Below are 23,643 nucleotides of genomic sequence, written 5' to 3'. Positions count from 1 at the left end.
TATTAGTAATGGTGGATTTTACTTTATTTATATGCTAATTTGTTCTGGTAAGTGGTTGTGAGGGAGCTTTCTAAGAATTGCAAGTTACTAACACTGAATTAATATTTTAAGTGACCTAATTTTTAGAGAACAGCTTTTGTAAATGGCATTTGTTTTGAAACCATTTTTTAAAAAATAACATGTTAAAATTATGACTTACTTTAAATGCTTTGCGTTTCTATAGATATGCAATGTTACCAACACTTCAAATATGGAATAAGTCAATTGAGAAGGACTACAGGAACGTAGATGAAACTGTCTTTCCATATTCCTTTAAAGGGCTTTATTAAACTAGAAGTTGTGTGGGTTTGTCTAAGAGTTACATTGCAATTTTATACACTTGCTTCTTAATAATTCTTTTTAAATTCAGTGGGACTTATTTCTGAGTAGACATATATAGGATTGCGCTGCTAAGTTTGTAAGTTTATGAACAGGATATATTAAAATATTTCACTAATATTTGTATGTAAGATACAGTCTGTGTTATGGTCTTATAATGAAGGGATTCAAATAGCCATGTATGATGGGATCAATCAAATAGCCATAGTTGTATCTGTGGCTATTTTAATCCCCTTCTTTATGAGCCCAAAATACAGACTATATTCTGCATACAAATCCCCTATAAATGTTTTGTGCTAGTTTCTTTTTGCATAACTGTATTTATTCTTTAAATACTGTATAATAAATGAATACTTTATTCTTCTGAGGACTGAGATCTTGATAAGGGAAATAACATTATCAACATTCTCTCTCTCTCTCTCTCTCTCTCTCTCTCTCACACACACACACACACACTGTATTGCTGATAGATAAAGAAAATAAAGATGGGATTTCTAGAATTTAAATTGTGCACATTTTCTAGGAAATAATTTCTTAAGTTTTAACAATGGCACCAAAATTAAATTGTTGGTTGCTATGGTTAGAATATTTTGTTTCTTTTGAATGGCATATGCACCCCAGTCTTACAAGGGAAACCCACATGAATAAGCAGCCTTCCATACATGTAGCAGAAATGTAAGTGGGAAGTACATTCCTATCCACATCACAATGCTCTTCTAAGCCCCACTGAAAAGACTGGGTGTGTCTTTTGATGGGGATGTACCATATTTCTTCGATTCTAAGACACACTTTTTCCCCATATAAACATTTCTAAAAACGGGGTACGTCTTAGAATCGCGGGCGCATTTATTATTTCTTAGAATCAGAGCTTTTTTTCTGTTGGTGGTACTGAAATTAGTGTGCATCTTACAATCAATGGTGTCTTAGAATTGAAGAAATACGGTATATCCTCATGCAAGGCCACTAATTGTTACCATGACTATAACTAGAGTTGGATTGGGACCATAGCCTTTTGTGAACTTTTCTTTAAAAACACACCCTGCATTCTTGAGTTTAAACATATTGGAATTGGGGATTTTCATGTTCATTATTTGATACTATATTGAATGTATTATGTAATTTTTTTGGCCAGACAAATATCACAGGTCATCTAAACAAAACACATAGAATTTGAAATAGTTTCAGATGTTTCAGGTGTAATGTCAAACCTTGGTTTGACTGGCTTGACTCTTAGGCTGACACATTCAAATCCTGGTTTCCAATTCAGGTTTTGCAGGGCAACTCAAACCATTGCTTGCTTATTTGAATGAAACAGCAGACTGGTTTGACTCAAACCAGAAAAAGTGGGAGGAAATGGCCTCACATGAGCGGAAGAAGAGAGTTTATGAGCCCAAAAGTCCAGCTAAGTTCAGCCCTGTAACAGATTATGGGTTGCTGCCATGGCTCAACCAGCCCATGACTGTGTTACTCATAATATAGTTACCTTTTCCAAAATTAGTTAGTGTATTGGTTCTCTGACAGTGCTCTTGTGCCTTTTAGCAACTGTGCGACAGGCAGAAATTCAGCAGTGTGGCATTTCCCATTTCAGCTTTCAGAGCTGGGAAAATCCTCAGCTATTAAATTTATGTCTGTTACCTGGCTATTATATAAAGGAGCTCTACTAGAAAAACATAGGCACACCAATTGTAGGATAATCATATAAATAAATGGCCAGGTGTAGATCCTAGAAGACTTCTGTACCTTTAAGAGTTGCCTAGAAGGCAGACTTTTCTCATCACAGTGCTGTGTTGTATGTGGGGGCATGGTGGGGGGAAGCTGTTGATAGACTTTCCCCTTCTATTGAGCTGTTAAAAGCCTAGTTGTGAAAGCCTAAAACAGATTTCCTACTGTTCAAGAGGCAGGCAAAACTTGTACACTTTTCTTTTCCATAAGTGGAAAAAAGAGAATGGAAATTCAACAGGAGCAGGAGACAAATTTATTAGACTCAATGTATAAACCTCAAACCGAATATATTTTGAGCATTGAGCTCTTCTTCAGGAGACAAGGAGTTTTTCTCTGTCAAAGTTTTACCATTGTTAAATCCAAAGCTCCTTATGGAGATAGTTTTTGAAAGAAAGATTCATTGCATTCATTCTAATAAATGTATTTTCTGCTCCTTTTTCTGTTTTTTTGTGGCTGTCCATTTGGGGTGATCCAAACAAAATTTCATTTTACTCTTCTGAAGAAGTCCATTATACAGTCGCAGCTTTAAAATTTGATTTTAATAGACCAGTGCATGGAGCTGTACACACAGTTTCAGTCAGGTTTGTTTGCTTGTTAATCATTGTGTAAAAGGAAGCATTTCCATCCGTATAGTTCTCTAATGGAAAAAAATACTCTTTCCATAGAAAGTTTACAAAAAGGTTAACACTTTACCTACATTCCCATTTGCTGGGGAAAGCTATTTCCAAGCCTAATGGATGTGGGGAGGGGGAGGGGCCTAGGAGAGCAGGCTGTGGGCCAGAGGCTGGAGATTCCTCACTCGTGGCTTATGTGATTATCAGTGGACTGAGTCTGGATTGAGCTAGTATTATTGTAGTAGTATGTGAAAAGTCACTTCCATTGCTCTACAGAAATGGTTTTCAGCTGGTGGGTCGTGACCCAAAAGTGGGTCGCAAGATCATTCCACATGGATCGTGGCAAAGCCGTTGCCACCATGTTGGCCAATCGTGAAAGTGGGTCCCATGTTGTAGGTTGGGAATCCAAGGTGGGTCTTGGGTCTGGACCAGTTGAAGAAAACTGTTCTACAGAAATTACTATGCACATAATCTGTTCAGAGCAGCATTTGAACTTCAGTGTATGTATGTGTTTCACATATTCTGTACAAATACATAAGGAAGGTGACATAGCTCAACAGTACAGCACATGACTTTCACATCGGTCTTGGGTTCAATCTCTAGCATCTCCTGTTCAAATGGGTCACACAAAATAGGGCTAGGTGCCTGAGACCTTAGAGAGCATGCCCCAGTCCAGAATAGGCAGTACTGGGGCTAGGTGGAACAGTGGTAAGCCTAGGTATGTAAAGTAAGCTCATATATTTAGGGAAACATATCACACGTTAGCCAGTCATGTTTAGAGAAAATACTGCATCCACGTATTGTAAGCTATTTTTATTTGATATTACTCTGTTGAAGAGTGTTGCTGACAATGCAGGAACTACTCATGAATGTGTAAATTGCAGTTGTTTAGCATGGAAGTAATACACTTCTTTTGCAGTTTTCAGGACTGAATCCCTAACGTGTAACACTTGGCAGGTTTTATTTTAGTAGAATGATTTTTTCTTTATTGGAATAAATATTTAACACTGCCAATGATCAAAGCAGTAGCCTAGTATGGAGGAAGTTTTAGACTTTCATAGTAATCTGTCCCCTTTCTGTTGGCGTTCTTAGTTTTCTCTGAGAAAGTTAAAAAAAAACATGCAGATGGTTTGAACTGCAACTCCCATGCTGGCTGGGGATGATGGGAGCTGCAGTCCAACATATCTCAAGGGCACCAGGTTGGGGAAGGTCGACATAGATAACCTACACAGTACTTTTGGCCCAATACTTTAGACAGAAGCAGAGTTGGATCAAGCTCCCTAGTTAATAATTTTCAAAGTCAGCAATAACGATTGTAAGCTGTTAGTATTCTAATGACTTGCAAATTGATGCATTTGATACTGGCAATTTTAGGTGAGTTTTTCCCCCTTGGGGTTTGAAGTGTGGAAATATCTGGTATAGAAGCAAAACTATTCTTATCGCTTTTTTAAAAAGATAATCTCTACTTTCTGAATCCAGGAAATTATTTCTATAAGAAAAGACTGCAGGAAGCTGGGAATGAGCCAATTTGGGAAAATATATTTTAAATGATGTAGGATGACTGACTAATAAAGTCCTTCAGTCATGATACGCTTAATGAAGAAACACAGGCTATCTTTCAGTTTGAAAAATGATTGGGGGTAAAGGACATTAGAATGAACATGAATATCAAATGGCATACAATGATTGTCGTTGAAAGGATTTAACAGTGCAATCCTAAACATGTCTATTCAAAAGCAAGTCCCATTGAGTTCAGTGGGGTTTACTCCCAGGTAAGTGGGTATAGGATTGTAGCCTAAATTATGTTTTTGATTTAACTGCAAAGTTCCAAATAGTGTAAAATATTGAACTCACTTAAGATTCTGGGCATTAGCCCAAACACAAGTATGCCAGGCTAAATTTCATTGTACAATTACAGTTGAGTGAGAAAAAAGGGGAAGTTTGGGAGCTGTCACATTAACAAGCATTAGTGAGGAAGAAAACAGAGAAGAAAACACAACAAACTGATTTTAAAACACATTTTCTCATTAAAACAGTTGCATCTCCTTCGTCAGCCACCTGCCAGTACCACCAATTGTGCTCTGCTAGGAGGAGTTGAATAATGGGAACAAGTGTATTGCAAGGGTGGGGAGCACTTGCTGTCTCTCTTACACCCCCACCTTCCAAGTCATGCTGCTTATCCTTGCTTTTTCTGTATCTTCTTTTTGGCCCCCTTAGATTTCTGGCTGAGCAGATGATGTCAACAGAAGAGGAAATTTTAAGTTATCATGTCTGCCCATTTCTTAAATAGTTAAAATATAGAAAGGAAGCCTTCCTGCTATTGCTGTGTGGGGATGGTGACGTTGCTTTAATACAAGGAACTGTGGAGTCTGATGCAGTAGATAGAAGAAGCACATCTAAATCTTCCCTAAATAGACTAGATTTTTGAAGATACTCAGCTTTTTCCAGCTACTGCCTTGATATGCGCATTAGCTGCACTTTGAGGCATGGTATGGTTTCTGCTTAGATATTCAGCTAAGTATCTGATAGCTCCTGTTGTCTTCAGTAAGCATGCTGGATGTAGAGAATTTTGAATCTGAATGCTGCTTGGGTGCATAGACCTTAAGAAAAACATGGCATATTCATAGCTGGAGAATACTTTTGATGACGCAAATCGGTCTCCCTAGCAACGAAACAATAGCATAGCACTTTCTCTCTGAAAGGTTAAAAGAACACGTGCCTGAAAAACACAGTTTAATAGTGTAATTATCAAATGTATTAAAACAGAAATGCTTGCTTTTTTTAATCTCTATTGATGTATTGCTGTCATGTTTTTGTTGCACACAAGCCGGTTCAAAAGTAAGGTAAGGAACATAGCAGAAGGCACAACAAAGACTGAGCTGTTATATCCTAAAACTGTCTCGCCTGTACAGTCAATGAACCATGAAGTTGCTGCATCCTTTTCCTGTAGAGTCTGTTATTCAGCCAGTGCTTCAAGTGAGATCTGATTTTCCCCCCCAGCATTGCCACCACTGTCACTATCGTGATCCGAGAGGCTGTTTCCCTGATCTCTGAATCTTTTATGAACTCAGGAGTCATGGTTTAAAGTTGGGTTGTTTGGAAGTATAGTTTCCTCATTTTGACGTAACAAAAAGATTCCCTGGTTTGTTAATTTGTTTGCGCTCAGGGAAAAGAGAAGCAGCAGTGTGAAGGGCCACAAAGCTCATTCGTATCTCAGCTTATTAAACCAAAACATGATTGAACATTGCCAGTGATTCAGTTTGACATTACCTGTGCTCTTTTCACCTTGGAGGAGGCATCTTTGCTTATGGCTCCGTTTCTCATTACAGGAGTGCTGAGAGATGAGATGAAGCTTAATAGGCTCACTTGTATTTTCCAGCCAAGAACTGCCATCTTAGGGTGCTTCTAGGGGGATGATTCCTGGTACAACCAATCAAAAGACATTGGGCAGCTATTTCATAACAGATTTTCTGTAGAAAGAGGAAAAGATGGGGAAAGTGGTTGAAAAATACAGGAGGGTTGTACAACATAAGACAACATCTCTCCCCACCACCCCATAAAAGTCTGTAAATGAGGCAGGTGCTTGCAAGTCTGAACTTTTTGGAATCTTTCTTGTGGAATCTTACATGTTTCTTGTACCCCACGCCTAGTTTTCTGCCATCATTTGGGATTGAGGAATCAAGAGGAGCGCTGATCAGCTGCCTTCACCTAGAACAAGGCGGCTGATCCTTTTTCTGTTGAGGGCTGCATTCCCTTGAGAGTGTTCTGTTGGGGCTTGTATGCCAGTGGTGGAGTTGGCCAGAGTCAAAAGTGGTCAGGGCCACTTTTTCCCCTCATTCTTTTTTCTCCTTTCTCATTCCTCACTGGACTAGGGTTAGGGACAGATCACTCTTGCCAGATAGCTTGCAGAGGGCTTTTGAAATTAGGCCACCGGCTGCAGGTTGGCCATCTCTGAACTAGAGGAAATAACTTCATCTGATTGTGAGCACAGCTTCTGGTAGCTGGATATTATAAGAGAGGTTCTCTACTTAGTACAGCCATAAAGATGCTTATATAATGTTTTGAAAGAGGGTTTGTGCTACATTAAAATACTGGGATAGTGAAATAAGCACAACATATTAATTCCATGTATAATTCTACTTTCAGACAAAAACATTGACTATTTAATATTGATTTAGCTGCATGTATTGAACTAAGGCCAGCCAAACTATTCAAATGATCCAAGCAGTCACCTGGGGAAATACTTTTTATGCAATTTGAAGAGGTAAAATCCAACACTGGAAAGGTTGTTTACCTCCCAGATACATAATGCAACTTCTTGAGTAGTAAAATATCTGCAGATTGAACTCTTAAATGAATTATTTTCAGTGAGGCAGGCTTTCCTTGTATGTCTTGCATGCTGTTGTGAGTCCTTTTCAAGACTAAGGTAAGGATTAGTAACTAGAGGTTCCAGGGCCAAATCTGCCGCTCCCTGTGAGTTTTTTTGTTTATTCGTTCAGTCGTTTCTGACTCTTCGTGACTTCATGGACCAGCCCACGCCAGAGCTTTCTGTCGGCTGTCGCCACCCCCAGCTCCCCCAAGGTCAAGTCTGTCACCTCCAGAATATCATCCATCCATCTTGCCCTTGGTTGGCCCCTCTTCCTTTTGCCTTCCACTTTCCTTAGCATCAGCCTCTTCTCCAGGGTACCTGTCTTCTCATTATGTGGCCAAAGTACTTCAGTTTTGCCTTTAATACCATTCCCTCAAGTGAGCAGTCTGGCTTTATTTCCTGGAGTATGGACTGGTTTGATCTTCTTGCAGTCCAAGGCACTCTCAGGATTTTCCTCCAACACCACAGTTCAAAAGCATCTATCTTCCTTCGCTCAGCCTTCCTTATGGTCCAGCTCTCGCAGCCATAGGTTACTACGGGGAATACCATTGCTTTAACTATGCGGACCTTTGTTGTCAGTGTGGTGTCTCTGCTCTTAACTATTTTATCAAGATTTGTCATTGCTCTCCTCCCAAGAAGTAAACGTCTTCTGATTTCCTGGCTGCAGTCAGCGTCTGCAGTAATCTTTGCGCCCAGAAATACAAAGTCTGTCACTGCCTCCATGCTTTCTCCCTCTATTTGCCAGTTACCAATCAAGCTGGTTGCCATAATCTTGGTTTTTTTTAGGTTTAACTGCAACCCAGCTTTTGCACTTTCTTCTTTCACCTTTGTCATAAGGCTCCTCAGCTCCTCCTCGCTTTCGACCATCAAAGTGGTGTCATCTGATTGTTAATGTTTCTTCCTGCGATTTTAACTCCAGCCTTAGATTCGTCCAGCCCAGCACGTCGCATGATGTGTTCTGCATACAAGTTGAATAGGTAAGGTGAGAGTATACAGCCCTGGCGTACTCCTTTCCCAATCTTAAACTAGTCCGTTGTTCCGTGGTCTGTTCTTACCGTTGCTACTTGTTCGTTATACAGATTCCTCAGGAGGCAGATAAGATGACTTGGTATCCGCATACCACCAAGAACTTGCCACAGTTTGTTATGATCCACACAGTCAGGCTTTAGAATAGTCAATAAAACAGAAATAGATGTTTTTTTCTGGAACTCCCTGGCTTTCTCCATTATCTAGCGGATATTGGCAATTTGGTCTCTAGTTCCTCCGCCTTTTCTAAACCCAGCTTGTACATCTGGCAATTCTCGCTCCATGAATTGCTGGAGTCTACCTTGCAGGATCTTGAGCATTACCTTGCTGGCATGTGAAATAAGTGCCACTGTCCAATAGTTTGAACATTCTTTAGTGTTTTCCTTTTTTGGTATGGGGATATAAGTTGATTTTTTCCAGTCTGATGGCCATTCTTGTGTTTTCCAAATTTGCTGGTATATGGCATGCATCACCTTGACAGCATCATCTTGCAATATTTGAAACAGTTCAGTTGGGATACCGTCGTCTCCTGCTGCCTTGTTATTAGCAATGCTTCTTAAGGCCCATTCAACCTCACTCTTCAGGATGTCTGGCTCTAACTCACTGACCACACCGTCTGAGCTATCCCCGATATTATTATCCTTCCTATACAGATCTTCCGTATATTCTTGCCGCCTTTTCTTGATCTCTTCTGTTTCTGTTAGGTCCTTGCCATCTTTGTTTTTGATCATACCCATTTTTGCCTGGAATTTACCTCCAATGTTTCTAATTTTCTGGAAGAGGTCTCTTGTCATTCCTATTCTATTGTCTTCTTCCACTTCCGCACATTGCTTGTTTAAAAATAATTCCTTATCTCTTCTGGCTAACCTCTGGAATTTTGCATTTAATTGGGCATATCTCCCCCTATCACTGTTGCCTTTTTCTTTCCTTCTTTCTTGGGCTACTTCCGGTGTCTCAGCAGACAGCCATCTTGCCTTCTTGGTTTTCTTTTTCTTTGGGATGTTTTTTGTTGCCACCTCTTGGACAATGTTGCGAACTTCTGTCCATAGTTCTTCCGGGACCCTATCTACTAAATCTAGTCCCTTAAATCTATTCTTCACTACCACTGCATATTCATTAGGAATATTAGTGAGCTCATATCTAACTGATCTGTGGGTCTTCCCTATTCTCTTTAGTTTGATTCTAAATTGTGCAATAAGAAGTTCGTGATCTGAACTACAGTCAGCTCCAGGCCTTGTTTTTACTGTCTGTATAGATGTCCGCCACCTTTGGCTGCAAAGGATGTAATCAATCTGATTTCGGTGTCGGCCATCTGGTGAAGTCCATGTATAAAGCCGTCTTTTTGGTTGTTGGAAGAGAGTGTTTGTTATGCACAGTGAGTTGTCCTGGCAGAATTCTATCAGCCTATGTCCCGCTTCATTTTGTTCTCCTAGACCATGCTTACCTGTAATTCCAGCTGTCATTTGACTGCCCACCTTAGCGTTCCAGTCTCCTGTAACGAAAATAGCATCTCTTTTTGGTGTATTATCCAGTAGGTGCTGCAGATCTTCATAGAACTGATCTACTTCTACTTCTTCAGCATCTGTGGTTGGGGCATATATTTGGATCACTGTGATGTTAAATGGCTTACCCTGAATTTGAATTGAGATCATTCTATCATTTTTTGGATTGTATCCAAGCACTGCTTTAGCCACTTTATTATTAATTATGAAGGCTACTCCATTTCTTCTGTGATCCTCTTGTCCACAGTAGTAGATCTGGTGGTGATCTGATGTGAAGTGGCCCATTCCAGTCCATTTCAGTTCACTGACCCCCAATATATCTATATTTAATCTTGACATCTCACCAATAACCACATCCAATTTTCCCTGGCTCATAGATCTTACATTCCAGGTTCCTATGGTGTGTTGATTTTTAGAACATCGGATTCGTCGTTCACCACCAGCACCGTCGGCTGCTAGCCGTCCTTTTGGCTTTGAGCTAGCTGCGTCATCACATCTGGGGCTAGTTGAACTTATCCTCTGTTCCTCCCCAGTAGCATTTTGACCATCTTCCGACCTGGGGGTCCCATCTTCCGATGGTATACCAACATATCTCTGGTTGTACTGATCCATTTAGTTTTCATGGCAAGAATACTGGGGTGGTTTGCCATTACCTTCCCCAGGGATCGTATTTAGTCTGACCTCTCTGCCATGACCGTCCCGTCTTGGGTGTCCCTTCACGGTTTAGCTCATGGCATCATTGAGGTGCTCAAGCTCCAGCACCACGACAAGGTAACGATTAGCTGCCAACCCAGAGGCAAGAGAGATGGAGAGAATGGGGCAGGGTCAATGGAACATGTTACTGCACAGTGAGGAATTGTGGGAAGTCCTGATCCACCATCTTTCATTGTGTCCCCATAGTGGTCCTTCTGTAAAACTAATTGCTGACCTGATATATAAAGCCGACAGTTGCTTTTTGCTTGTTCTTATTCTGGGACATGTGATTTCTCTTTTTTAAACCTTCAGTCTTGGTCATATATATTTTTCTGGACTGCTGTGACTATAATCAAAGTGGCTGGAAGATCTTGGATTACTTTTTAAAGCAGCAACTATCCCTAGGCTTTCATGTTACTATAGTGCTAGAGTTAGAGAAATTTTCTTTTTCATTATATTGGATATGACCTTATTTTAAAAGCCAAGCCATGACTGCAGAGGATGGTTTGGTTTTCATGCATATTCCCTTGTTGCCATTGCTGTCTTCTGTCTTATGCTGCAAGGAGCTGTTGTGGTTCTTTACAGCAGGACAGAAAGTAGTTCCCTGTGGACTAAAATATTTCCACTGTTATGTTTTAAAGCAAACTGTCAGTGAATGCATTGACTCGGATCAGTTCACCAGAGAAGATGGGTGCTTTTTAGTTGGAAAGAAGCAGTATTTTTTTTTTAGATATGAAGATTAGGAAGTTGTTTAGACTTGCTAATTTTGAAAGTGGTATAGGTCTTTTATTCTTATCATTGCCTAAATCATATGGTAGCCAAGGTATTTAGTGTTTGTTCTTGTTTTCAGTCATTTTAATTTAATTTGCTTTCGTGATAACACTGATTGCCAAACTGCGTAATATATTGGGGGTTGGAAAGAGCTGTTTGATTGGAGTATATTATAAATTAATTTTAGGGTGCAATCCTATGCATGCTTAGACAGAAAAAAAGTCCTACAACTCTCAACATGTCCCAGCTAGCCAGCTGAGAGTTGCAGGGCATTTTGGCTGTGTTCAGACATCATGATAGCTCATCGGGGGTTAATAAGCTACTCACAGTTGCTTATTTTTTAACAGCCCACAATCCCCCACCACACGATTGGACTAATAAACTACTGTGAGCAGCTTATTAAGCTACTACATATAATTTCACTCCCCACCCCCACCCCCTGTCCTGCTACAGTCCTCCTGTGCGAGCAGTGATGCTGTTTCACTTCTGAAGCACTGGACATTTGCAGGATCAGGACAAAACTTAAAACACAGCCTCCCCCAGTAAGGCACTCAATCCACCATCAAAGCCCTTTGTGATAGCTCACCAAGGAGAGAAAATCCGTAGTGCCCCCAAAATGGGGAAGTGGATTGAAACCCCGGGAGGGGGGTTATAGGATTGGGACCAAATTCCACATATAGCCCATCCTATTTGGGAGACACCTAATCCACCATCAAAGCCCTGCACATTTACTCCAGAGGAACAAAATTCTCAAGTGCCTTTTAAAGCGGGAGATGCCTATAACATCGTGGAGGTTTGCAGGATTAGGGCCAAACCTCAAGCCTGCCTCCTCTACATTGCTGGCTCGGTTGCTTTAACATGTTCCTAGTCAGCAAGCCAGTGAAAAGCAGAGTGGCAGCTGTTTTTATTGCTCTTGCCATACAGCCAAAATAACCTACAGTGACTACCACACTACACGATAACCCATGGTGGGTTAAATAACCAACTTTGCAGACAGTGGGTTGTCAGAATGGATTATTTTGGCTAAATAAGCCATTGTGGGTTAAAAAAACACCCACCAGACAACATGATATCCCATGATGGGTTAATTAAGCTGAATTAATTAGTGGCTTAATTAACCCATCATGGGTTATGGTGATGTCTGAGCCCAGACTTTTTCTGTCTAAACATGCATAGCAGTGCACCCTTAATATGTTTTAAAGTCTTGACTTTGCCCTTTCAGCAATTCTGTTGGGTTTAACCAATGAGTCTTGTGGCACTTTTAAAGAGTAACAAATACATTGTGCCATAAACTTTCTTTGGCCGGAGCTTGCTTCGTCACATACATGGAATGAGTAGCCATATAGAAGTTGTCCTCCACACATTCCAATAACACATGTAAAGGAGCAGGCAACATTCCTGTCTTTGCCAGCTCCGCACCCAGACCATTACAAACTGGGCAGAAGTGTGAAGGGTGGCTGGTTATGCTCCTAATTGTTAGGAGGAGCATGTATGTTCTCCCTTCACTCCTTCTGCCCAAGAGCCAAAGGTTTGGGGATGGAGCAAGCAGATCTAGGGATGTTGGAGTGGAGCCAACACATGCAGCCCTATTCTCCCCTCCATGTGTTGTTGGAATGCATGGAAGATAACATCTATGTAGGGTTTACGTTTCTATACCATCAGTACATCAGTATATAGAGAAGGTCTACTGGTGGGTGGGTGTTGTTTTTAGCAGAGTGAGGCCAAGCAATGCAACAAATTGTTTTGCAGACAGAGCACAAATACATTTGAGATCCAATCAAATGAGTAAAGAAGGCCCACTCCCAACTAGTAATGAATTGGCAAAGCAAAACAAGTAATATACATAAATACCCAAAAAGGGATAAGTACCTAGTGATCAAGCCACTCCCAGTTGTTGAACCTGTTTAGTAATGTCAGATTAAGATGCTGATGCTAGGGAAAGTGGAAGGCAAAAGGAAGAGGGGCCGACCAAGGGCAAGATGGATGGATGATATTCTGGAGGTGACAGACTTGACCTTGGGGGAGCTAGGGGTGGCGACAGCCGACAGAAAGCTCTGGCGTGGGCTGGTCCATGAAGTCCCGAAGAGTCGGAAGCGACTGAACGAATAAACAACAACAAAGAGTCTTTCACTTGGAATATTGCAGTTTGGAGTGTGAGTGTGTTAGACTGATCCTGAGAGAGCAGTTTACAACAGTCTTCCAGTGTAGCCTGGTAGTATTATACTTCTATGTTTCAGGCTGAGGATCGGAATGAGGCTGAGAAAATAACTTACAACAACTCTGCAGTGACACAAGCTCAGCTAGAAAGTTCAGCTAGAACTGAGCTTAACACAAGCTCAGCTAGAAAGTATACCACAGTTCAGGAAAGGTAGTCCAAGTCCAGGAGGTTACCAGGATGTTTGGTTTGCAGTGTCAAGGAAGTTATTAGAGAAAAGTAGGCTTCCTTCAGAAACTGGAAATCTTGCTCAAATGAGGAAAATGAAAGGAACACAGACTTGCACAAAAGAAATGCAAGTAGCCAATAAGGGATCCAAAAAGTATTTTGAGGAGTATATTGTTAATAATATTGAGACCAACAATTAATTATTTTCCAACTGGCCAGGGAGAAGACAGTATGCTGAACTAGGCCTTTGCTCTGATCCAGTCCTGCTCTTCTTTTGCTCTTATGTTATATTCTTATTTCAGCAAAGGACAATATTTTGCAGGTATCCCATGGAAGTATTTGAACTATAGAGCACACCTGACACTTCAAGAATACAGTTGAAATTCAGTCATCTTAAACTGTTAAGTACAAATTGGGACTCATATAAACAAGTTAGGAGTAGTTAATTATCTTTGTTGCTATTTCAAGACTAGTTCTTCAGAGTCTCAAGTACCTGACAGTTCAGAATGTGTGCAAAGTGTTTTCATCTTTAATTTTAAAGGCATATGAGGTTTGTTTTTTGGTGTTAACCTGCTCTAAGCATAGAGGACTGCACTGAAATCAATGTGGTATCTGGCAAAATTATTTCTGGTGTTAGACTGGTGATTCAGTGTATGCAGAAACTGAATCCCAAAAATTGTTGGCTGATTAAAGCCAACATTCACTTTTTGAGGTAGGGTTTTCTTTTTTGTATTAGTCCAGGTTCCTGTTAAGTACTCTATCCTTGACATCATTTGTGAAGTGGCGCACAATGTGGATCCACTTCCTTTGAACACGAATGCATATTTAATTGTGAGCCAGCTACATGTTAAGATGCTCCAGATTAAGAAATGCCAGGTCAGACTTGCAAATTAATTTTTGCAAAAGTTTCTGCTCCCTGTGGCTGTCTCCTCTCTTCCCAGTCATTGAAAATGAGACCTCCTTGGATGGACAGAACGACACAGTGGCCTTTTAGCTGTTTGTGCCCTCACTCATAACCCTTGAGGGAATGTAACATGGTTGGCTTGTAATAGTATGTGACTCTTCCCAGCCTAAGGTTCTGTTATTCAGTACATTCAGTCTGCCTTAGCAGCCAAATGGCTGAACTACACTCTTGAATGAAAGTGCATGCGCATACTGACTGTATTGTTAATGGAATCCTTATATAGGCAGAGACCAAAGAAGGGGGTTTCAGAGGCTGGGAGATAGTTGGCTAGACAGACAAAAGAAAACAGAGGTCAAAGTGGCAAAATAGGATGAGAGCAAATTTCACATGAATTGAATCTTTGACTACAAGGGCTCATCTACACCAAGCAGGATATTCCACTATGAAAGCAGTATATAAAAGGCAGGAGCCACACTACTGCTTTATAGCGGTATTGAAGTGCACTGACGGGGCCCATTGACACATACCATATACCGCTTTCATACTACTATATCTTGCTTGGAGTGGCTCTTGTTTTCATACCGCTTTCATAGTGGAATATCCTGCTTGGTGTAGATGAGCCCCAAGTCTCTAATTCCTTTGAATTTCATTATGAAGTGGTGTTTTGAGAAATTGTTTTTACTCTTGTATCTATGCAGGACTTTAAATTCGTGTTTTTAAATTGTTGGTTGTTTTTATGCTCTTCATAGTTTTAATTTTTGTGAACCGCCCAGAGAGCTTCGGCTATTGGGCGGTATAAAAATGCAATAAATAAATTAAATAAATAAATAAATTTGAACACAGATTTGTTCAAAATATTTTATATTCTGTTTTCTTTCTTTAACTCTGAGTCTTCTCTAACAATTTCTCTCCCCCATCCTCTTCTCTCTTTTTTTTAGCTCCAGTGATAAACCGGTTCACTAGACGGGCATCAGGTCAGTTTACTGGATTTGCATGTTCTCGATGAGCTGCTAGTCAAACATGATTATTTGTTACTATTTTAAGAGTGCTAATATTTCCTTTCATTGAAGACCACTTAATCTGCTGCACTTGGAAAAAAAAAGTGTGTGTGTGTATATATATCAAAATGGCTGTGCTGTGACACAACCTTATAAGTATACACAAGAGAATTATGCATGGTGTGGAGAATGTGGATAGGGAGACATTTTTCTCCCTCTCTCAAAATACTAAAACCCAGGGTCAGCCCATGAAGCTGATTGGTGGGAGGTTCAGGACAAGTAAAAGGAAGTACTTCTTCACACAGTGCATAGTTAAATTATGGAATTCACTACCATAAGATGTAGTGATGGCCACCAATTTGGATGGCTTTAAAAGAGGATTGAATAAATTCCTGGAGGAGAAGACTATCAATGGCTACTATCCCTGATGGTTATATGCTACCTCCAGTATCCAAGGCAGTAAGCCTATGTGCACCAGTTGCTGGAGAACATAGGTGGGAGGGTACTGTTGCACCATGTCCTGCTTCGTTGGTCCCTGGTCGACAGCTGGTTGGCCACTGTGTGAACAGAGTGCTGGACTAGATGGACCCTTAGTCTGATCCAGCATGGCTCTTCTTGTTTCTGGGTTCCTGAACCTTGTGGACCTGGAGCAGGGAGATGGGACCAGTCCAAGTGTGTAGGTTCTTCTAAAGCCATGGCCACCACAAGTGGGACATAGCTCCTGGTGGTGGTCTTGGTAGTGCTATTAGCATCCTCCTTCACTCAGCCCTCGCAGTTACTAGGACTGGTGACAGGATCCTCCTTCTCTTCCAAGGTTTCCTCAAGTTCCAGGGTTGTCCTGGCAAGAAGGAGGCGGAACCCAAACAGTAGCAAAGACTTCTGTTTTGTTTCTAAGAGCAGTGCAGCAGAGCTTCTTGCAAATTAATTTGGACTTTGCAATAGATTTCATATTACCTACAACTCCCAGCATTCCCAATCAGCATGAGGAATACTGTGAATTGTCGGACTTATTTCCGTCTCAATATGAATAGGATTGCACCCAAATTGACTTTTATCTCACGTTTCAGGGTGCTCAGACAAGCCAATAAAACAAAGTGATCAGTAAAACAACAGCAAAATAAGATTACAAGATACTAAAGCAATAAATTAGGAAAGCAAAAAACAACACTTAGGGCCTTGCTAGACCTGCCGGCTTATTCCGGCAGGGAGGCGGGGCCGAGGCGCGCTAATGTTAGCACACCTCCCCCAGGCTACCACAATGCGGACACGTAGGGACGTCGCGTCCCTGCGGCGTCCGCCATTTTTAAATTATTTTAAAGGGGCCGGGTGCAGCCCGAAGACAGCGGACAAGGTAAGTGGTTTTTTAATTTTTTTTTACTGGGGGGGGCGAAGGCTGGGAGGGTGGGTGGCACGGGGGGAGGGCAGGTGCGATTGCGCCGCGCGCCGCCCGAGCCCGGGCAATGCCTGGCATGGGGCGGCAATGCCCGGGCAATGCCGCCCCATGTGAGGCATTGCCCGGGCAGCGCGCGGCGCAATCGCACCCGCCACCCACCCTGCCACCCACCCTCCCAGCCTTCGCCCCCCCGCCTATGAGCGCTGTGCCAGGTCCGCGGCTTTTCGCAGCTCCTCGCGAGTAAGCAAGGAGCCGCGAAAAGCTGTGGAAGTCCCTAGCCTGAGGCCAGAGCTGGGGAAAAGGCGCGCCATAAGCGAATTCGCTTATGGCGCGTTGGAGGAGGCCTCCTGTCTCCGGATTCCCCTGTGAGTCATCTGGACGCACAGCAGGGAAGCCGGGACAGAAGGTGCGCTAAGGCCTCGTCTAGGAAGGCCCTAAATAGCATTAAAATAAGTGGCCAATAAAACCATTATTAAAACTCAGTGCCATAATCAATCAAAAGCATATCCTTTGCAAATGACCTAATGTGTAGTAAAGTTGATTTCCTGAACAGCATAAATTGCCAGTAACATAGTTTCCTAAACTTCCATGGAGATGGACTAGAAGAAAACCAAGGTTATTGGATTTCAAGATGGGATGGAAAGTCTATATAGTCTAAAATCCATACAACTCATAAAATCATAAAGGTTGGGATCTTTGGTAGGAACCATTGTATAGAAACTTCATGGAGGGAGTTAAAAAACAACAAACCTGCATGTAGATCTGCTTCCCTCTCTATCTTAAAAACTGTATTCGTGATCTTTTTAATATAGTTTTTTCACTGTGTTAGATGCATGTATAAGGATGACTTGCTTTTCCTTGGTAGAGAGCTACAAATTAAATAGCCAGAGGTTAATTGTAGAAGCACCTGCTGACAATAATGTGGGCTGTTAATTATTTAGCAGATATTCCAGCCAGCATGCTGTGACTATTAACAATTTTTTTTTTTAAAAAAAAATCTGCTTAGCCATAATTGGCCACAGCAGCTGTGATAGCACAGTTCCACACAAATCAATCCACCCAAATCAATCCTCTGTAAGTCTTTATATTATCTTTCATGTGGGATGCTTCCTTTTCAATAGCACTCTTGCCCACCCCACTTCCCCAAGCACTTTCTAATTCAGGGGAATTAAAAAAAATGTTTGGGATTAGTGGTAGGATGTGCTTGATAGGAAAGTGTTTAAAATAATTGAGGCCTTCTGGATCACATTTGCAAAAGTCGAGATTTTTCCACAGCCAGTTCATCTTTTACATACGAGTAGCATTTTTAAAAGAAAAATATTGTGGAGTCAGTGAAGTTTACTCATGAGTTGTAGTTTTACACCATGTTCATGAAAATATCTTGGGGTGGGAGTAGGGTTGCCATACATCCCGGAAAACCAGGAATATCCCAGTTTCCAGGAGATTCTGAAATGTCCCGACCGGCTGGGCAAGAGTCCCGGATTCCTGGTGCAGCTGGCCGGAGAAATTCTGATCTCCAAAATGGTGCCTTGAGCCTGCTCAATGGAGCAGCGGCAGCAGAGAAAAAGATGCATCAATCTGGTGCCTTTTCCAGAGCATCACTGCTCCTCCACAGGCTCATCTGAGTCACTCACTGCGACTCTCCTTATTGCGCCTGCGGATGCGTAGAAGAGGAACAACAGCGAGGAAAGGCGCAAGTGCTCTCCTCAGGCTACCTGAGTCCCATGCAATGCAAAGGCACTTGGTGAGCTTGGCTGGTTGTGGTCAGACCTTTAGGGTAAACGTGGGGCGGAGCTGCTGGGTTATTTGTAGGGGAAGAAAGAGAGTTTTGTGGGGGACAGGAGGGAGGGAGCGAGTGGGGGACGAGGAAGGAGGGGAAAGGAGAGAGGGGAGAAAGGAAAGAAAAGTCACTTCCCCAAAAATTGCCCTTCAAAAATCCACCTCCTTGGATTTGGGTTGCAAGCCTCAAATCTGTTTGTTGGAAGTAAGTTGCAGTGAATTTAAGATGTCTGGTTTTACAGTTGTTGTTTTAATTGAAAAATTGGGCTTTCCCTAGACCTTTATATATTGCTCAGTTTTAACCCCCCCCCCCCCAGTTGTCCTGGTTTTGTGGATTCAGAATATGGCAACCTTACTATCAGGACAACAAGCAGTGCACAAAGCCAGGGATTTGAATGGTGTTGGGAGAAGTCACTCCAAGTCATTCTTCACATACCTCTCGCTGCCCCCCACTTTTTTTTATCTAGGAAGTCTAAATTGCTCCTTGCTTACGGCATTCACTGGATATTCTGCGTGGGAATACTGAACATTAAAATGAGGGAAATAATCTTGGAGAAATCTGACCTGGAGATTAGAGTATGAAATGAGGCAAGGGTGTAGACCATTTGGGAGACATATAGACCTCTGGGGAAACTGGGACATTTCTATGTTAGCATATCAACACAGAAGAGTTTAATCAATGAAATAATACATTTAATCAGATGATTTTATATAGATTTATATTCTTGAGTTAAAATGTGAATTTTTAAAGATGGAAAAGCATTACTTGTCCTCACATTGTCTTTGATAACATTGTAAGTAGCTGAAGTTGATATGGCTCAGATGAATTTTAAACTGTTCATGTGCCTTTCTCAAGAGAGTAATTGTCGAGGTCAGTTAGCAAGTTGGTCTGTCAAGGTTTGTTTCAGTAGTAAATGCTAAATACATATTCCGACGTGCTTTATTCTTATCTGTCTCATATTAAAAACTAGAAGGTGAAAAGTGTAAGCTTGTACAGCGGGAGGCTTCTCTCTCTCCCCTTTTATTTTTCTAGTGGAAAATTAAAAACCTAATTAAACGGGATGAGTACTAACAGCTTTTGAGGAAAATCCTTGAAAGCAAAACAAACATGAAATGGAAGCCAACGTTTCTAAATTGATGAATATGGTTGCTATTTTTTTCATCATTATTAAATTTTATAAATGTGCTTTTGTAATATTCAGCAATTTGTTTATTTTAATCATTGTTGAGATATTGCTGCCTTAATATATTTGCATTTATTCTCAACTTTATTCAGATAATTAGCTTCTGTGCAAACTCCTCAAGTCCATTTGTGCTCATGTTACAATTGTCACTTCACCCATTTCCTCAGTAACTACTGTCCATCCTGCATATCAGTTCATATCTTGTTGTCGGGATCTGGACTGGCTGCTTAATTTCTGAGTGGCTGTCAAATTTGTACAAAGAGGCAGTCCTCTGCATCTCCACAGAAGCCCCTTCCTAAGGTTGGGGGGTTTAAAAGTGACACTCCATAATAAGGTATGAGAGGTTATGGTCAGAAGGAGTTTTTGCCTATTCCTCTCCGCCTATGAAACCACCAGACAATCAGTGGTAAGGGGAAGGGTCCTGGGAAAGGAGGCATGGCATTCTGGGTAACCCCAGAAGATCAGATTTGGACCCCAGTATGGTCAGAACTGGCCCCTGTGGGTGAACTTCTCCCCAGCTAAGTTAAAGGGGTTCTTTACTGGTCTTTGACCGTAATAAATGAAAGGATGAGGATGAGTTAAAGGGGTCACAGGTAACAGAGCTATGAAAAATCTTGGCTTGGGAGAGCTGCCGCCACCAAATGGAATAAGGCAGGTCTGTGTTCATTATAGCCTGTGTTGTCCCCATGTAATATAAAACTATGCCTGGACGAGGGGTTTTAATTGCTAGAAGTAGGAGGATTTGAGAAGAACATATAGTACAATATGAACAATTGACAATTCAAATATGAATATCTAGAGTTCTTAATATACTGAAGTCATTAGTGAGGAACAATTAATGTTCAGCATTAGGCAGAACACAGGGTGATGTGGGCAGGTCTTTTGAATTATGTAAAATTCTTCTGTACAGAAATAGAACTCAGTCTCTAGGAGCCTGGAGATGCTGTACGCCTATGTGGTATGTACAAAACAAAACCCAACACCCTCCCTTCTTAAAGCAAGCACTATAAAAGACACCATTTTTTTTTTTTTTTAGAAGATGGGATCTGTCCCTGATGTGACTGCTTGGCAGAATAGCAGAAGCATGTTTCATTCTCAGGCTACTTCCAGCCAAGTAAGCCTCATTACTGTACCAGATATTTATAACACATGGGCATTTTGGATTGGGAACATCTCCAGTGGAAATGAATCAGAAAGCATATCAGCTGTGTTTTTGTATAACTCCCATTCTTTTCAAAGAGGATAATTCAGAGAAGGAAGGAGCTTGCAAAACTATTGGCAGCTATAGATTAATTAAACCTTATTAAGACAGCAGCAGCATTATGTCTGTGCTCTGCTTATAGTAAGTAAGGAGTCTAGATACTTTTTATTGTAGAAAAGTCTTGCCACTGAAGGTGCAAATATATGTTGGAGGAAATGTGAGGCTTACCTATTAGAATGTTTGGGGAAGTGTTACCTCTTTTATTTTGGGGGGCAAGCATGATTACCACAATTAAGACACTTTGGACTAGTTGAATCTTCTGTTCACCCAGAAATGATATATTTCAGATTTACTATAGGCTTTGGGGCCAAACTAATTCCTCTTTTTGTCTTGCATATGTTTTAGTTTTAATCCCCCCACCCTCACTTCTTTATTGCTTCATTAGGACAGAGATTAGACATCTACATGAAAATTTGTGTTCATTAAAATATGATGGCTGACAAGATCACTAGCAGAGACAGGGAACACATGGGATTTTATAGGAATCTGGTAACTTTCAAACTTGTTTCTTTTAAACTTTAGACGCTGCTTTATAACATCTGGAACTTGTGCAGTTTAAGTGATAGACAGGCCTTGGAAAAGCTGTATGGTTTTTTTGAGGGGGAGAAGGAAAAAGTGTACATAAGAAGCAGGATATCAGTAGCCTCCCATCTTGTCTTCTCACCAACTAAAAAATGGACATGAAACTCAAATCAGATATAGCCTCTCACATGAGGTAATTTTGTCACCTCACAGTATGGGGGAGGCTGTAGTTTTAATGAAACTCTCAGTGCAGATGTCCCAAAGTGAGACAGCATTTCTCTCTATGCAGGTAGATCAGGCTTCAGATAAGATGGTTTCCCATGTGGTACTTTCTTACCTGTTTTATAAATTAGGTCTGGGTGGGGAACCTCTTTCAGCCCAAGGGCCAAATTCAGTTCAGTGATGGGCAGGCCAAAGGCAAAAGGGATGCAGCCTATATATAAAAAACCAGCATATTATAGCTTGAAGCTCTTACAGCCAATAACTAAGCCTTAAGAGAGGCATTGCAACCTTTTAGGTTTGGCCCACGAGCCCAAGGTTCCCCACCCCTGAGTTACGTAAACAGTGTTTTTTTCTGGGCTACATATATCCACTATAACAAAGAACTAAGTATACCAGATTTCTTGTATGAATGTTTCAGCCCATTTTGTAAACTTTCTTTCATAAAGCTTATAAAATAGAATTAGGGATAGCAGCACATTGCACAACTTTAAAAAAGTATGCTACTGAAAGGATGCCATTAACCAGTCATGACATTGAAAATATTCATTTACACTCTAAACCTTTATAGTCTTTGAACACAATGAGAATTCTAAATATTAAAATAAGCCTGGTTAGTGTTAGGTGCAGATGTAGTGCTAAGCCATAATTAAGGGGCAGATAAGGCAGGGGGAATTCATACTGGAGAAGGCAAACAAACCTACATCCAGCTCCCATCTGTATTATTCAGCAGCACTATATTGAACATGGGTGTTTTCTATTCTGGAAAACAAATAATTTCTCTCCATAAATTTCTCTTCATGGCTGCCTCCTAGTTCCCCTTTCTAGTGACATGTTTTCTGTAAGGAGTTGGCTTGTGCAGTCATAAATATTGTAATTTCTTGGTGTTTTGACACAAGGACTTCTTTCAATTATGCAAGGAGAAGCATAAAAAGGATGTTTGCCTAACCCTACAAACCGAGGAAGCAAAGGATCACCTGTGGCAATACAACCTTTCTCCATCCCCACATCTGAATTTCATTGGCTGTGTCTTTATCTTCATTGCATCTGAAGGAAATTGTGTAGTGGAGGTTTCCAAAGAAATGTATAAATGATTTTTGTTGTTGATACACTAAACATAATGCTATGGATAATTACTGGGAAACAAATTCAGCCAATTTAGTTTTCTGTACAGATTTCCTAAGGATTTACAAGCATGTCAAAATGAATATGTTAATAGGCAGATGGTTGCCATCAAGTGAAGAATTTCCACATCCTTGCCCCATGTTCCTAGTAGACACAGGCAGGATAATGGAAACTCTCCATAAGGTGGTAGCCATCCATATGGTAAAATGTTTAATGTATCACAGCTGGGGGTGGGGTGGAGAGAGAACTTGCCATATGACTGATGAAATGTGTTCTCAGGTTCTTAGATTTGGGTAGGCTTTTAAAGAATACTTACCATAAAGTAAAACCTGAATGTGTTCCATAAAAGAATATAAGTTCAACTCACACAAACACACACAGAGTGCTGGTACCTGGCTTTTGAGAGCCCTTGGGCAACTCCAGAGGACTCGTGTTAATGGGCCCACTGTTGGGGTCAGGGCCTTTGGCAAGTGCCTGGCTATGCCTACCCTATAGTGTGCATGTGTAGGAATGGGTGTATATATATCTACGTGGAGAGAAGATAGGAAGGGGAGTATTGAGTGTTCAGATGGAAAAACAGTTCTCCATAAAAATTACCTCAGTGAGTCATAAAAAGAAGGAAGAGCCTGTTCTTTGAGAGCAGAAGATACTTTGTTACCCTTCTAATAATTTGGAGTTTGTGCAAGATTAAGGCTCAAGGATATATAAAATAAGTTAGTGATGAGCGGAATAAAAGGGCAGAGGAATTTCCGAAATGGGCTGGAAAGATACTGATCATTATGTCTCTAGTAGCACTTGAT

The 23,643-nt window shown here is 41.0% G+C and overlaps 1 protein-coding gene across 1 annotated transcript in view; it reads left to right on the top strand.

Annotated features, from left to right (window-relative positions):
- PRKAR2B (protein kinase cAMP-dependent type II regulatory subunit beta) overlaps positions 1-23,643 on the top strand; it is a 53,559-nt gene that overhangs the window by 5,783 nt on the left and 24,133 nt on the right. Inside the window, exon 2 of the mRNA XM_063134158.1 lies at positions 15,301-15,336. Within this exon, the coding sequence (XP_062990228.1) occupies positions 15,301-15,336 (36 nt within the window). The remainder of the gene's footprint in view (positions 1-15,300; positions 15,337-23,643) is intronic.

The sequence above is a fragment of the Elgaria multicarinata genome, chromosome 9 (genome assembly GCF_023053635.1).
Source record: "Elgaria multicarinata webbii isolate HBS135686 ecotype San Diego chromosome 9, rElgMul1.1.pri, whole genome shotgun sequence".
Classification (NCBI taxonomy): Eukaryota; Metazoa; Chordata; class Lepidosauria; order Squamata; family Anguidae; genus Elgaria; species Elgaria multicarinata.
The sequence above is the reverse complement of the archived record's forward strand: the minus strand, read 5'-3'. Positions and strand labels throughout refer to the sequence as shown.